Source organism: Xyrauchen texanus, chromosome 6 (genome assembly GCF_025860055.1).
Source record: "Xyrauchen texanus isolate HMW12.3.18 chromosome 6, RBS_HiC_50CHRs, whole genome shotgun sequence".
Taxonomy (NCBI): domain Eukaryota; kingdom Metazoa; phylum Chordata; class Actinopteri; order Cypriniformes; family Catostomidae; genus Xyrauchen; species Xyrauchen texanus.
The window spans coordinates 33,929,395-33,945,701 of NC_068281.1; the positions used below are offsets into that span (position 1 = coordinate 33,929,395).

The following is a 16,307-nucleotide window of genomic DNA, read 5'->3' on the forward strand; positions in this document are numbered from 1 at the left end:
AATGCATTTAAAATGGCTTTACAATGAGCATTTGCTTGTGTCCCTACCTCTGTGAAAGTTTGACCATTTGATATTAACTCACATGTAATAATGCTCAGTCAATGCATTCAGTGGAATTGTAATGTTCTGGATGTCGTGTACTAATCAGTCTGCCGTACGAATGGCCCAGTCTAAATTAACAGCATGTGTAACCGCAAGTGCTGGAGGCATCTATAACTCATTAATAAGTCAAAGAAGTTAAAGACCAGACTTGTTGTCTCAGCACATATTGTCTAACATGCCAATAAAGGCAAAACATGCATGATAGGAAAACAAAGGACAAATACGCTTGCCATTGATGTCAGACTGCTCGTTCTTCTGAACGCCACACCTCCTCCTCACCTCTCCCTCGCTCCTGTCCTTTATTCTTTCACTTTTACTCCTCTCACTGCTGTGTAACACTCTCCAAATATCTGCAGTGTAAAATCACTGTCTGAATGGATATACCCTACATGTGATGCACCTGTAATCAGGATGCCTAATCACTACCAATGTTCAGTGATTTCCAAAGAATATAGCCTTAACTTTTGTCCTGGTGTCACTGCTGATAAGAAAAGTAGCCACAGCCAAAGCATATGCTTCTGGCACCTTTAAAAAGCTTCTTACCCTCTGCATGCAAATAGAGCAATTCTGTCCGTCTGCCTTCACAAGCCTTCTGTCTTGAGTGTCCTTGGTCTATGGCTTCAATCCATTTATTTGTCCTCTTCAGTTCTTCATGCATTTCATACAGTTGAAGTTTATATACATTTAGGTTGAAGTCATTAAAACTCATTTTTTAACCGCTCCACAGATTTAATATTAGTAAACTATTGTTTTGGCAAGTCGTTTAGGACATCTACCTTTGTGTGCATGACACAAGTCATCTTTCCAACAATTAATTACAGACAGATTGTTTCACTTTTAATTGACTATATCACAATTCCAGTGGGTCAGAAGTTTACATACACTAAGTTAACTGTGCCTTTAAGCAGCTTGGAAAATTCCAGAAAATGATGTCAAGCCTTTTGACAATTATCTAATTAGCTTCTGATAGGAGGTGTACTGAACTGGAGGTGTTCCTGTGCATGTATTTTAATGCCTACCTTCAAACTCAGTGCCTCTTTGCTTATTGCATAATGGGAAAATCAAAAAAATAGTGGACCTCCACAATTCTGGTTCATCCTTGGGAGCAATTTCCAAATGCCTGAAGGTACCACATTCATCTGCACAAACAATAGTACGTAAGTATAAACGCCATGGGACTATGCAGCCATCATACCGCTCAGGAAAGAAACACATTCTGTCTCCTAGAGATGTACTTAGTTTGGTGCGAAAAGTGCAAATCAATCCCAGAACAACCGCAAAGGACCTTGTGAAGATGCTGGAGGAACCCAGTAGACAAGTATCTATATCCACAGTAAAACGAGTCCTATATTGACATAAACTATAAAGGCTGCTCAGCAAGGAAGAAGCCACTGCTCCAAAACCACCATAAAAAAATCCAGTTTGCAAGTGCACATGGGGACAAAGTTCTTACTTTTTGGAGTAATGTCCTCTGGTCTGATGAAACAAAATGGCTATAATGACCATTGTTATGTTTGGAGGAAAATCGTGAAGCATGGGGGTGGCAGCATCATGTTGTGGGGTGCTTTGCTGCAGGAGGGACTGGTGCACTTCACAAAACAGATGGCATCATGAGGAAGGAAAATATGTGGATATATTGAAGCAACATCTCAAGACTTTAGCCATGAAGTTAAAGCTCGGTTGCAAATGGGTCTTCCAAATGGACAATGACTCCAATAATACCTCCATAGTTGTGGCAAAATGGCTTAAGGACAAAGAAGTCAAGGTATTGGAGTTGCCATCACAAAGCCCTGACCTCAATATGATAGAAAATTTGTGGGCAGAACTGAAAAGGTGTGAGCAAGGAGGCTTACAAACCTGACTCCACTGTTACACCAGCTCGGTCTGGAGGAATGGGCAACATTCCAGCAACTTATTGTGAGAAGCTTGTGGAAGGCTACCCAAAACGTTTGACCCAAGTTAAACAATATAAAGGCAACGCTACCAAATACTAACAAAGTGTATGTAAACTTCTGACCCACTGGGAATGTGATGAAAGAAATATAAGATGAAATAAATAATTCTCTCTTCTATTATTCTGACATTTCACTTTCTTCAAATAAAGTACTGATCCTAACTGACCTAAGACAGGGAATGTTTTCTATGATTAAATGTCAGGAATGGTTAAAAAAACTGAGTTTAAATGTATTTGTCTAAGGTGTATGTAAACTTCTAACTTCAACTGTACATACTTTTGATTCCACCACTTAAAAAAGAAAGTTATCACCTGTCTATAAGAAATTGCTCTTCAAATTTATTTTGAATTACTTTAATACTTTAATGAAACGGTTAATTAAACCATCAGAGATTCACAAAGCCAATATCTTTTTTTTACTCCATATGGACATTAGACAGCCCTCTTCCCCTGCCCTTCTTTTCTTTTGCCCTTCCTTCTCTTCCTCAGCAGTCCCTCAATGACAAGCGTAAAAAGAACCTCTTTTCCCGCAAGTTCCCCTTCTACAAGAACAAGGAGGCGAGTGAGCTGGAAACAAGCGATGTGGACCGTAAGTACAGACAGTCCCGCCACTGAAGGCCACACACCTGGGCAAGAATAGGGCAGCAGGTCATAAGGACAGAGGTGGGCACTGCTCCACTGGGCACAGCGGGCATTAGAGCCATTTTTAGCAGCAACAACACCATGTGCTTGCATGTCCAGCGGACAGAGGTGTGTGGTCCTCAGAAAGCTTGGTGCCTGCTGTGTCCAGTGGCTGGACCAGGCCTCAGAGTGTCTCAGTAACCCATATACTCTTGTGGTTGTTGTCTTTCTTGTTGCTCCCTTCCTGACCGCTCCACAGGACAACCCAGACGACATGATATCCAAAGGCCTAAGTAAGTGCCCCCTGTAGATTTCTACTTGGTCTCCTCTGGACCAAACCTGCACTCTCACTTACTTTCTCTGTCATCTTCCATTGCTCTTGCTCTCATAGCTCATGTTGATCTTTCTTTAAAGAGCACATTTAGTCCCAGAGTGCAAGAGCCACTTCTCTAGACAATGTTTACACAAATTGTTGGTTATGGTGAAGGGTTGGGAATTTCTACTGTAGGACCAACTTTGTTCTATGGAATCTGTCCTAATTCAGTTTCTGCTTATGTTATTTTGTCTTGGTATTTATAATCTATAGATTTTCCTCTAGAACCATAAGCTACAGAGCCCCTCAGAGGAGAGAGAGGGAATTTATTTAAATAAGTTTTGTCTTTACCAAATAACTGTAACATCATAACATTTGTGTTTGAAGGACAAAAGATTAGACTGCATTGTACTAATGTGCCATCATACTGTACACTCTAGCTCTTATATGCAGTGCTGGGAAGTAACTGGTTACATGTAATATGGATTACATAATCAGATTACAGATAAAAAGTACTTGTAATTTGATTCAATTTCATTTTAAAATACTAAATCAGATTATAGTTACTTTTTATGGCCCACATGATTACATATTAATAAGGCAATGGCAGTAAATCATATTTTCATAAGTTCGTAATTTATTGATCTCCACCTAATTCTTAAAAAAATATATTTTAAAGGTTTCGTTCTAAATCACCCTACAGATTATGTATACAATAGACCATGCCTTCTCATGGCGAATTATTATACAAGTTAATAAACACTGCTGAGGAAATATTAGGCCTACATATAACCTTTACTAATTTCTGAAATCGTTTTTTTTTTTTTAAAGTCCACTTTTAAATGAATAATTTACACCCTTTTTTTTCTACCATCTTGGCCAAAACATACATATCAGTTAAAATGTGTTTTGTGTTTCATTACCCTTTAAGTGCCTTTTGTTATTTCACTCATTAACAGAAAAATAGCGAGCACATCATAGAAATCATATCAATTATCATATTTTGATTCATTAATTAAGTTTCCTTAAAAGTAACGTTGTCAAAGTAGCCTAGATTATCCTACACAAATGCTTATGACATCAAATAAACAAGAGTTAGAGCAGAGGTAATCAAAAAATAATCAGATTAGATTACCTAAAAAATACTATCCAAGAGATTACGTTACTGATAGCAATTTTAGTACTGGATTTCAATCTACCCAGCACTGAATATTTATTTGCATTTTTCTACAGTTGACTCCTTAAAGGTGCACTAAGTAATTTTTGTTTATGTTTTGCTCCTAATAGTCTTTCTCAGCAACTGATACGACATTGGTCTTGGACTTTGCACTGACATCTTTCGAGTGGATGCATTATTTTTAAAAGGAATTGTTGAAAATGTTAATTTCTGTCATCAGTTTCTCATCATCACATTACACACCTGTATGACTTTATTTTTCCCCCATCATATCCATTGAATGAAAGCTGCTCTTTTAAGGTCCAATAAAGCACCATCAATGTGGCAGGTTCAAATATATGCAAGTGTAAAGAAGATATGAGAGCTACAGCAGAATGGAAGATTTTGGAAAGGTTCAGTAGTTGATAACAGAATTTCATTTTTGGGCAAACTATCGCTACAGGATGTGTGTACAAAATACTTATTGCACCTTTAAGTTGCAGACTACACAGCTACTGTAGTGTTTCACAGAAGGTGTGCTGTGTCCCTCTAGTGGTATGAATGTGTACTCCTTTACTGTATTATACAATGGCTGGTATTGTGCTCTCACTCAAAGTCACCTCATGAATCAGTCGTCATGTGCTCCTGTTCTTGGTTTTCATTATCCATTCCCCTCTGTTATGATTTCAGAGCATGTCACTTCTAATGCCAGTGATAGTGAGAGTAGTTACCGTAAGTTCTTCCTTTCATTGTGCCCTTATTCCGGCATTCTCGTCTGCACCTCATGTTTTCTATTACATACTTAACAATGTCATGCTCTCTCTCTCTCTCTCTGTGGCATGCAGCATAAGCTTTTCTGTATAGGATATCCATAGTAGTGGATTGACAATATTGTAATATATAAAGTGAGGTAAAGGTTATGTTGCTTCTAAATGACAAAGCAGTGTTATTCAGGACTTCTTAAGAGTTTACATTGATGAACAGACACAAGCGCCCACCTCCTCCATGCGAGGAGTGCTGCAGTGAGACAAACTCGGTATGTTCCAGAAGCCACACAGATACAATACCAAAATCAATCAGTGAGCCCTCCGTCAGCCCCTGACTCAGTCTCCATAGCAACAGTGCATCCCCCATCACTTCCCAGCCTTTGCCCTCTCTCTCTGTCATAGACAGTCAGAGTCACTATGGTGCTATATCAGAGCCACTCTAAAGATATTACTATTCTGTCTCACAGGGGCCAAATACATACACAACTATAATCTGCAGTACAGATAACACATTATGGCTAGGTATTGCCAACTTCCTCACAATACAGTACACATTGAGATTACGTGATATTACACAATCATTATATCACAATGTATCACAACAGCATAATTGGAATCAGATTGTTCTTGAAAGTACACCAAACACGTGAGAGAGTGTATATGCGGTATCAGCTTCAATTTCTCTTTTACGGATTGTAACATGGAGTTCTACCCGCATCAGTGGAAGTATGCATGTTTGATAAACTTTAAAGGAACCGAAAGTCAAAAAATGGTTTGGTTCCAGTGTTTTTTTTTTTTTGTTGTTGTTTTAAAAAAAAAAAAATGGAACAAGAATTAGAACTAGTTCTCAGTTGCCAACGCTTGTTGGCACTGCCCTATTGTGCATGACTTATGGACAGATGCTTGTTTGAGATAGTTGAGTAGTCTTTGTAATTAGTTTGTGTGTGATCTCTCATACATAATAACAAAATAACTAACAAAATCAGCCAATTTTCCCAGCCAGCTTTGGTATCACATATGCCTAGCACTCTAACTTTTTTAACACTGCTTTGCTGGGGGTGAGGGGGGATAAATAACATTTTGTGATTAAAGTACACATTTTAATCTTAGGATACTAAATATTATCAAATAGAACTAGTTTGCTGGTCGCTTTTTCAAGTATGTCACAGGCCCTTACAAGTCCTACCCTCCAGTTTAACATTGTTCATTCATTTACATTAAACATGTATCAGATTCTAATTCAAAATGCACAGGCATGCTGTCATCCTCAGGCAATAAGGCCTGCTGAGATATGTAGAAAGAGCTCTACTTTAATCATTATGACAATCTCACATTAACCATGACTGAGGACTCCATTGCTTTAACACTATACATTTGTGTGACAGAGAGGTCCTCTAGTGGCCAACAGCAAATCTTAATTTTTCGAAAAATTACTAACATAAATGAGATTGTGAATTGTAATAAGAGATATGTCTATTCATTTCTCAGGTAGTCAGGAGGAATATGTGCTGTCATATGAGCCAGTCTGTCAACAAGAAGGTAAGGGATACTGTAATGATTTTCTGTAATGGCAATATTTGTCAAGCTTTGATTATAAGGAAAACACATCCCATAAATTGTATCTCTACTACACACTATGGATAGTAAAGTTTTCATTATGGCACAAGAACACTATTTGTATTTGCTCCTTTACTCTGACGCCCTTTAGGGAAATTAAGTTGATTTCATGAATTTTCTTACAGTGAACTACTCAAGACCAGTGATTATCTTGGGTCCGATGAAAGACAGAGTAAACGATGACCTTATATCAGAATTCCCTGACAAATTTGGCTCCTGTGTTCCCCGTAAGTATCTGTACACCATGTGTGTGGGCTGAGAAGATATTTACAGACCATTATTGTCAACAAAGATTACAATGTGTTTTGCAAACATATCAAATTAAAAAGGCATTCCGTGCTACATTGACACGGCCTGATGTTCAGCACCATATTCTGTAGATATGTTAATGTTTCTTTTTCCAAGAGAGTTTTTAAATTGTAGTTTAGGCTAAACGGGTCATATCATGAGGAATCTGATTTTGTTTGATCTTTTGAAATAAGAATTTATGGTACAAGGAAAAAATACTGTAACCTTTAGAACTCAAAACTCCTTCCCATTTCAAAAAGACCATTGATTGAAAGTAAGCTGTAATAATAGCCCATTATGTACTTCCATATCTTGCTAATATTCTGTAGGATGAATACACACACACACATTACCATCACATTTGCACGTCGCTGATGGCTAATCAGTATTTAGAAACTGCCCAGGAAGGTAATAAAGATGAAGTAGGATAGAGACTTTTTTCCCCTAAACATCAGAAGAACTAACAAAAAGAGAAAAATGTGTGTAAGTCTGCATATCATTCCTAAGAACACAAATTTACAAAGAAGAAAAAAAAAAAAAAAAAAAAAGGCATAGCAGCAAAAAAAAACTGCCTGTTTAATTCTAAGAATCAGTGAGAAAATTAAGATTGTTTTAAGTGTTAAAAAACATGACCAACATTATAACTGAACTAGTAAAGTGAATTATCAATAAAACTATTTTAAAGTATTTATATAATAATAAAACAAATTCGAAACAAGAAACAAGAAATGCACTGCATGTCATGAACCATGTTACAACCATTAGTTTAGTATGTAAATGAACCTTACAGCTTGTGCTCTTTTCTTTTTCAGATACAACAAGGCCAAAGCGTGATTACGAGGTGGACGGGAGAGACTACCACTTTGTCCTGTCCAGAGAGCAGATGGAGATAGATATACAGGAGCACAAGTTCATTGAGGCAGGCCAGTACAACAGTCACCTGTATGGAACCAGTGTGCAGTCTGTCAGAGAGGTGGCCGAGAAGGTGAGCTCACTCACACATTTATTGTTTTGCATAGGAACTGTTTTATTACCAATGCTAAAACCAATATGATCATAAAGTCTATATCCTTACTATTTTCCAAACAAAAAAATATTTTATTATCATTTAGCGCAGCAAAATTTCTAGAAAAAAAGAGGCAAAATATGAATGAGATGCCTGCACAATTGCTGACAACAGTGGTACTTGCATGACTTACATCATTACTGCTAACCATATTTAAACACTCTGTGGTGATTTTCTCAGGGCAAACACTGCATTCTAGATGTATCAGGCAACGCTATCAAGAGACTGCAAGTTGCTAAGCTTTACCCCATCGCTATTTTCATCAAACCAAAATCAATGGAGAACATTATGTAAGTAGAAGACAAGGGATCAAGCAAGTGCTTAAAGAGAGAAATCTCTGTAAAAAAATTTTTATAAAGTGTTAAAATGTCACTATCTATGGCTTTTACATCACTATTGTATTGCTAGAATAGAATATGTTTTTTGGATCCTCCTTTTATAATGTATGTTCCATTGTGTGTCATATACCATAAACCTTACCCAGTCAAACCCACTTTTTAATAGGGCAGTATGCAAGGATCACTAATCTATAAATGTTATCCGTTTCTCCCAAAATCAGAGTAATGCATTGAAATGAGTGTAATGCATAATAAAAGTGTAATTCTGTGTGCTCTTTCAGGGAGATGAACAAAAGACTGACAGAGGAACAAGGCAGGAAGACATACGACAGAGCCATGAAGCTGGAACAGGAGTTTATGGAGCACTTCACAGGTCTGTGGGTCTCTGTCTTACAGATGTCAGGAATAACAGCTAAACCAAAGTGCTGTCATGCCTATCTATATATTTTGAAAATCAACTAGTAGGATGTGTGATCCTCTTAAGGAAGCCCTGTATAATTAGGTGAGTTTAGGTACATATCAACAGTCGGTCTTGCAGGTTTGCGCTTTACAACATCAGGAAAATGAAACCTCTGTTCTGGTCATTTCAAGACTGGACTACTGCAATGCTCTGTTTGTTGGCCTTCCAGCTAACACAATTAAGCCACTGCAGATGGTCCAGAATGCAGCAGTGCATCTGGTCTTCAATCAGCCAAAAAGGGCTCATGTCACCCCACTCTAGATTTCACTCCACTGGCTACCTGTAGCTGTCCGTATCGAATTGAAGCTTTGACTTTCAGGACAGCCAATGGAACCGCACCCTCTTACTTCAGTTCACTTCTTCAGGTCTATGAACGAGCCTAGTGGTCCCATCACAAATGACCACTTATATTATAAAATTCTATTAGTATCGTTCACTTTCTCTGCTCATCTGTGGTGGAATGAACTTCCAACCTCCACACAATCTGCTGTTACCTTCTCAACATTCAAGGACCAGCTGAAAACACATCTGTTCCATGAGCACTTAATCACACTAAATGCACTTGCTACTGCACTTAACGTACCAAAAAAAAAATCCTTGTCTCTGTCTTCTGAAAAGCCGAAACAGCATTTAAATGTAACTAAAACTTGCCATATTTCAAATTTCAATACTCTGAATCCTGGCTGGTAAGTCTGGAAACAGTACCACTAGTAAAATATGTAAATGTTTATATAAAATAGCATGTCAACTAATTAAAACTAAATAACTTACTTCAAGTCACTCTTCAAAATACAAAGTCCTGCTCTTCTTCTGAGGAAAATGTTAACTCTTATTCACTATCTAGGAGTTCCTCACTTGTGTATCGTGCGATCTTCCAAATGCTCAGAAATGTGAATGAACTTTGTTTTTAAGGCACAGTCAGGGGCGTTTACCATTTGCATTGATCGCCTCAGCACATTAGCTTACGAATAGCATGTTCTGCCCGTGAGTGTGATCACATTAGGGATAATTAGCTGAGCCAGGAGAAACTGTACATCGCTTTGTTTCATACAGATTACATTGCAGGAGAATATTTGTTTTAAATTTGAATTGTTTTAATTAAATGTAGACATTTTAAGCTTTCTTTAGACATATGTTTCATGTTTGTGTGATAAGTATTCGCAGAGTTTCAGTTAATTTTTGTGACGTGTTTCAGAAATATGCTTGCAAACCCAGAGACTGCTTACAGCTCACCTTTTTATTTTCTTTATTTTACATTTTTACATTTATGTATTTGGCAGATGCTTTTATCCAAAGCGACTTACAGTGCCCTTATTACAGGGACAATCCCCCCAAAGCAACCTGGAGTTAAGTGCCTTACTCAAGGACACAATGATGGTGGCTGTGGGGATCGAACCAACAACCAGTTATGTGCTTTAGACCACTACGCCACCACCACTCCACATTTTACAAAAGCATAAGGTTTCGTTGTACACAAATAAAAGTAGACCCTTTATAGTCTCTAATGATGTCTTGCACTTATCTGTATGCCCCAAAATGATGGAGATTTTTATGTAGTTTCCGCTATAATTATCCAGCAGGATGTGCCGGTGCGTCCGTCGACCCCAGAGGGTTAATTAATCTAAATTACTTAATGTGACTGTTACACATAATTACAGAATCATTTTCACCTGGCAAAGTTTCAGTGCTTGATAAATGGTACGTTTTATTTTCTCTCTATTGTTTGGTGTGCCAACAATAATTCCACAAGCTCAATGCTAAACTATTTAAAAATCAAAGCATCCTGAAAGGGGTAGTAATAAATCACAGCAGTGTAACTCCACTCATATGAAAATATTTGCGCATATCAGGTTTGGCATTTAAATTACATATTTTCAAAGTTTTTTTTTATGTGCATGCATATTTAATGTGAGTGATTTATCATTTTTAGTATATTATCTATTTAAGCTCATAGCTCACTGTGGAATTTATTCCCTGCTATTTTGAGTTGTGTTTGATGCATATCCATTGCAATAAACGTTATTAATTCCTGAGACCCATGCAGTTTATTATATTATACAGCATATTAAAAACTGTTATTACAAGCTCTGATTACTCGATTGTTATTGGTCAATGGCGCCACCTAGCAGTCTGATATTTCTCAGTAACAATCGCTCATTTGGGAATTGCAAGTCATCTTTCCTGCTTCCTGGATCACTGTGCAATCTCTGCAAGTAAGCTAATATATCGCTAATCATTTTAACTCAAATCAATGTTTCATGTCCATTTATTTATTTAGCAAGTAGTTTTGTAATAAGATGGATAGTGAGAAATTAAACGGTCATAATTTACAAAATAAACACCAACAGATCACAAACCGGAGGTGGAATTTAGCCATTTATTACTTCTCACATAATTACAGAATTTCAATGCAAATCAATAGTTCATGTCCATTTATTTATTTATTTGATTAGTAGCCATGTAAGATGTGGGAGTCTGGCAATAATAGACCTTATTCACATCTTTAATTTTAAACAGTAATTAAAACGAGGCTGTGACGGGTACACTTAACGTCATAGTGTAAAGCTCCTAGATCCCATCTGATTTTCCACAACTCATGTTGTATAGAATGTTTTGTTTACTAAATTATCTTGGAAATATTTTTTTTTTCTTTATGTTTGTCTGTGAAACGATCCAAAAACAGTTTAAACTGCAGTAAAGCCCATTGAAGAGGCTGTGCTTCATTCCCTTCAAAAATCAAAGATGACACTGCTGTAGGTCTGTAGCCTTGAAATGTATTGTTCAAATCGGTAAATTTGTTACAAAAACGCTTACCATCCTGACCCATCTCTACTGTAAACTATAATTCTGAAGATAAAATTCAATGTGTGTTTTCAGTCTTAATGGTGTTCTCCCTGTGATCCTCTGTGCATTGCAGGCATTGTTCAGGGGGACACTTTGGAAGAGATCTACGATGAAGTAAAACAGATCATTGAGGAACAATCTGGGCCATACATATGGGTACAGTCCAAGGAGAAACTATGAGCGCCTTCAAGAGTTCCTGTCATCCCTCTCTCTCTGCCTGTTTTATTTATTGATTTTTTTCCTTTTATTGGTCTTTTTTTATCTCAGTTGGAATTCTCCAATTGACAACTCAACAAATTAATTCCTTAATCCAACAAACTTCAATCTCAGTTCAGTTCTGCATCACCTCCTGACTTCTAGCTCTTCAGTAGCTATTTAAAGCGAAGAGGATCTGTCCTCCTCGGATCTAAACTGCTTCCAAGCTTACAGAAAGCAAAGCTATGCCAGACCAGCATCTGTTTACCAGAGTTTTGGAAATGGTACAGTTCCTTAATGTTTAAGGGAGGTTACTTTGTTAGGAAAAAGAAAGAGTGATGTGGACTTTCTGATGCAAGTCTCTTTAAATTTTTCTTGTTCTATTCTTTGTTCTTTTTGTGTAAGATAGTAATATGGGGCTGGAGTCTCAGGCATTGGATTCATGAAACGGTGAAAAACACTCACACAAACAAGCAAAACTTTGCACGTTATAGCTTCTAAGACCATGTGTTCTTTAGCCCTCTTTCTTGTGGTTCATTTCCACCGTAGTCCCGTATATTCGGCACATTGTCTGTTTTTTCTTTTTTTTTCTTTTTCCTTGACTGTTGTATTGGCATGCTTATTGTATTGGCATCCTCATTCTAAATGTCCACGTTATGGAGCCATTGTGTTTAGACGATGTTGCGCTGCACCGGTATGAGACGTGTGCCACCACCGTTAGAATGTTGGCGTCTACAATCAGTGTCTTACACAAGAGTATGTGTTTTCAACACGTTGATTTACATTTAGGAAAGTCTGCCATTTGTAAGGAACTGATATTTTTAAGAGATGTCTTCTCACGTCCTTGGCAATAAAATGCCACTGCGTATGTGGAAGAAATTTATTGTACAATGAGATCTTAACAGATATTTAACCCTCCATAAACTGCCTATTTTGTTATAATAAAAGTCTATATTGAGCTTTACTTAAGCACTGTTATGATGGGAGTTATTTTCTTGACATCATACAATGTATATTAGACCCTGAGATTTAAAATGAAATGGTATGAGTATATATTATTTCTGTTACCACCCTTTGATTATTTTACTAAACTAAAACAAATGACAAGAAACAGGGCAGTGAGAGGACTACATCTCTTTGTGGACAGGAAATAGAAACTAGCAGATCATTAAGCAGCTAGTTCTCTGCCTTCCTGTCCTCTCACTGCCACTAATTCAACTTTGTCTGCTCAAGTGCTACATCAGAGTCAATACTGTGTGGAGAAGAGTGCTCTGTTCGTCCGTCCCCCTCTCAGACACAACCTGTCTCAGCTGGAAGAAGAGCTTCTCTGAGCTGATGAAGCTTCGGTGCAGGGCTGATGCTGGAAGCTCCACAGTGACTCATTTTTTTTCTAAAGCCGTCCTGGAGTGGGCGTTCTGCCTGCTCTTTCTACGACATTACTGTTTTCTATTTAAAGACTGCTTGTTCTACCATCTCACCACCTCTGCTTTTTAGGGACATATTGGGACTGGAAAAACGAAACATGTAAATAACATACTGATCTGATTTATTCCATTTATCAAACCGAACAAGAGGAAAATGGCTAATTCAAGATGAATAAAGTAAATTCTTTCTCATTCAGCACAGTGCTGGTGTGAGTGTTCCTTCAGATGGAGGGCTAATGTATGTTGGAACTGTGTTATTCTGTACAGCTGTTTTGGGACCAGTGAAAGGCTTTAACTTTAAGCAAATCTTACAAACTCCAGGGTTCCCAGCTATATTTGACCAGTGAAGTTTTTCAGTCATTTGAGATTATTGGATAAAGATGTTTTAAAACCATTTCATACAGATTGCATACACACACACAAAATAAGAGCAATTTCTAGCCGATTAAATATTTTAGAGCTGTGCTACTAAAGCAATATACACTCGCCATATAAATGGCCATGAATGCAAATGGCAGTTTAAAAATTCCCTGATATTTCCAGGTATGTCCATCACCGTGGGAATCCTATAAAACATTTATGGCGTCTTCAAGTATTCGGACGACCAATACACCTCCGAGAAAGTTTACATATTAGTGTTTATGAGACTGCTAATATTAAATGAGGCCGATTTATGGATATTGCAAGTTAATAACAATTGCGATATAACATGATTAAGTGTGTTGATATTCAGTACAACTGCATGATTGTGAGAGTGATATTGCTGTTTTTTTAACAGTTCTATAAACAGAAATGTAATAGCGAGCAACTGACACAATATGGCCAGCTGTTTCTTTTTACATTGTTGCAAACCATAGAAATAAAATTCTATATAGTGAAGTTGAGTGACACAAACCGAAATGTATGAAATATCAGCACTCTTGGAACACTGCTTGTCTTATCAAATTAGAGAACCTGACTGTTGTCACCTGTAGAAACAACAGAGAAAATGCTCTAGATGCTTATATAATAATTTATAACTTCTTCCAGCTAAACCTTTCCATGCCTGATGATCATCTGCCCCTAATGTGAGGATGTCTGAATTCAACATGAATTGATTCAACAAAACTTCAGATGTTTTTCAAAGGCATATTCGGGGTTCAATACAAGTGAAGCTCAATTGACAACAATTGTGGCATAATGTTGATTACCACAAAAATAAAAGCAGCAAAAATCGAGGTGACAGTGAGGCATTTACAATGGAAGTGAATGGGGCCAATTTTTGGAAGGCACTTACATTAAATCTTCTATTAAAACACATGTATTATTTTAGCTGTAATATTGTTCATATGAAAATTTTTTGGGGGGTTTATGACGTTATGTCGTCATGGTAACAAAGTTGTTAAATTGGATCTACCAGTAAAAGGCTAGAAAGCGATTTTAAAACACTAAACTCATGTTAACACATGTATTGTTAATGTCTTGTGTCTATATTTTTTGAAGCAGTGAGGATTTAAACCTTTACGGATTGTCCCCCATTCACTTCTATTTTAAGGAGGGACAAGTTGAAAATATTTTTGTGGTAATCAATATTATGCCACAATGCTGTCGATTGCGTTTAACCTTATTAAACCTTATTACTGAACCAGGAATATTCCTTTAATATCCAGCTACCATGCTTATCGGAAGTCCCATAAAGCCACATCGGTTATAATGCTGAGAATTGGAGCTCTTGCACCGTCTCTGATCTTCACTGTTTAAATACCTTAATTTACTGTTGGGACAGTCAGACCAAAAATGTGGGGGTGAAATTTGTGAACACTGATTCCAATTCATCACAACCTATTATAGTTTATTTTACCAATGACATGGTACTTCTACGGTCATAAAATAAATTTTCCAACAGCTTTACAGTGTTATTAATTTAAATTAGTCTATTAAGGGCCATTTAACAGCAGTCTGATGATGCAACTGACACCTAAACATTCTGCAGTCTTAAATGGCGATGTAGTCAGATTCCACTGATGAAACAAATGCCAAGTCTCATCTCAGCCACTCGATTCACTCGTCATCACTTTTTGTCTTTTATCTGTCTGCTGGCATCTCTCACCCCCTCTTTCACCTCCTTCACAAACGTGTCCCGTAGTCGTGTAGCTCTCCGTCCCAACTCCTGCGCGTCCCTGGGCATCTTTGACGTCTCCTCGCGTATCTGGCGGAAGGTCTCTGATCTGAGCATCTTGGTTGACGCGTCTTTCCCGGCAATCTGTGCTTTAGTGATGGCGAAGACCATGATCTGCGCCGCGCGTCTGATGGGTCGAGACTCCGAGAGCTTCTCCACCAATTGAGCGTTATTTATCAAGGCATACAGGAGCCGACGCATCACCATTGTGGACCTGCTTTACAAACACTGACTATTTAGTTGACTTTATCCAACTACTTTTTGCTATATATTAATTATTTTGTGATGTAAATAATAAATTACCTCCAATGTGTTCAAGGTCCACAATCGATGTCTCTGCACTCCGCAGGTGGGACCTTTTCAACGCTGCCTGCTACCAAAGCGTTTGTGCACCACAGTGCCGCCCACAGGTGTGGATGTAAGGCAGATTAAACATAACATTAAAAAAGTATGAAAATAGATCATTTTGTAATCTGCGTTTAAAAAACATATGTAATAAGTTTTTTTTTTTTTTTTTTTTAAGTTTTTTTAGCTGCCTTGAATCTCAACCACTCTTTTTACAATGTAATAAATACAACTCTATATGCAATAAAAAATTACCTTTATAACTGTGGGACAGGAATACTTTGCATAGTGATAAGGTATTTATTTATAATACGAATGCAAGGTATCTTTATTAATTTTACACCATGTATTTATTTTTGACTGCAGCACAGCACTTTATTTAAAAAAAAAAAAAAAGAAGCACTTATTGTGAACTGGGTGTGTAGAGAGCAGATAGTGTATCTGCTTGAAACACTGCTCAGGCAGACGCATATGCAACGGTATGCTGCATTTTCAATGGGGATTGCATCATCTCTGGAGGTGTATGATGAAAAAGTATTTTTTAGGTTGGGGTGAATTAATGAACATGCTTTAGCCTCCAGCATTGATGGAAGCAAAGTTCTCCTGACACCATAGAATAACCTGCTTATGTAAAATCCACCCTATTCACTGTGTTATTA

At 37.4% G+C, this 16,307-nt stretch overlaps 1 protein-coding gene across 23 annotated transcripts in view; it reads left to right on the plus strand.

The window, feature by feature from the left end:
* Positions 1-15,194, plus strand: part of LOC127644650 (discs large homolog 1-like protein) — a 143,814-nt gene extending 128,620 nt beyond the window's left edge. For 10 of the 23 annotated variants that reach the window (XM_052127927.1, XM_052127928.1, XM_052127937.1 and 7 more), the window contains 8 exons: positions 2,546-2,645; positions 4,837-4,878; positions 6,402-6,452; positions 6,656-6,757; positions 7,631-7,803; positions 8,065-8,174; positions 8,504-8,595; positions 11,600-15,194. In XM_052127927.1, coding sequence (XP_051983887.1) covers positions 2,546-2,645; positions 4,837-4,878; positions 6,402-6,452; positions 6,656-6,757; positions 7,631-7,803; positions 8,065-8,174; positions 8,504-8,595; positions 11,600-11,706 — 777 coding nt within the window. In that variant the 3' untranslated portion in view covers positions 11,707-15,194. Of the gene's footprint in view, positions 1-2,545; positions 2,646-2,936; positions 2,971-4,836; positions 4,879-6,401; positions 6,453-6,655; positions 6,758-7,630; positions 7,804-8,064; positions 8,175-8,503; positions 8,596-11,599 lie in introns of all 23 variants that reach the window. The other 13 variants (XM_052127932.1, XM_052127933.1, XM_052127942.1 and 10 more) reach the window with 3 other exon arrangements.
* Positions 15,195-16,307: the final 1,113 nt, after the last annotated feature.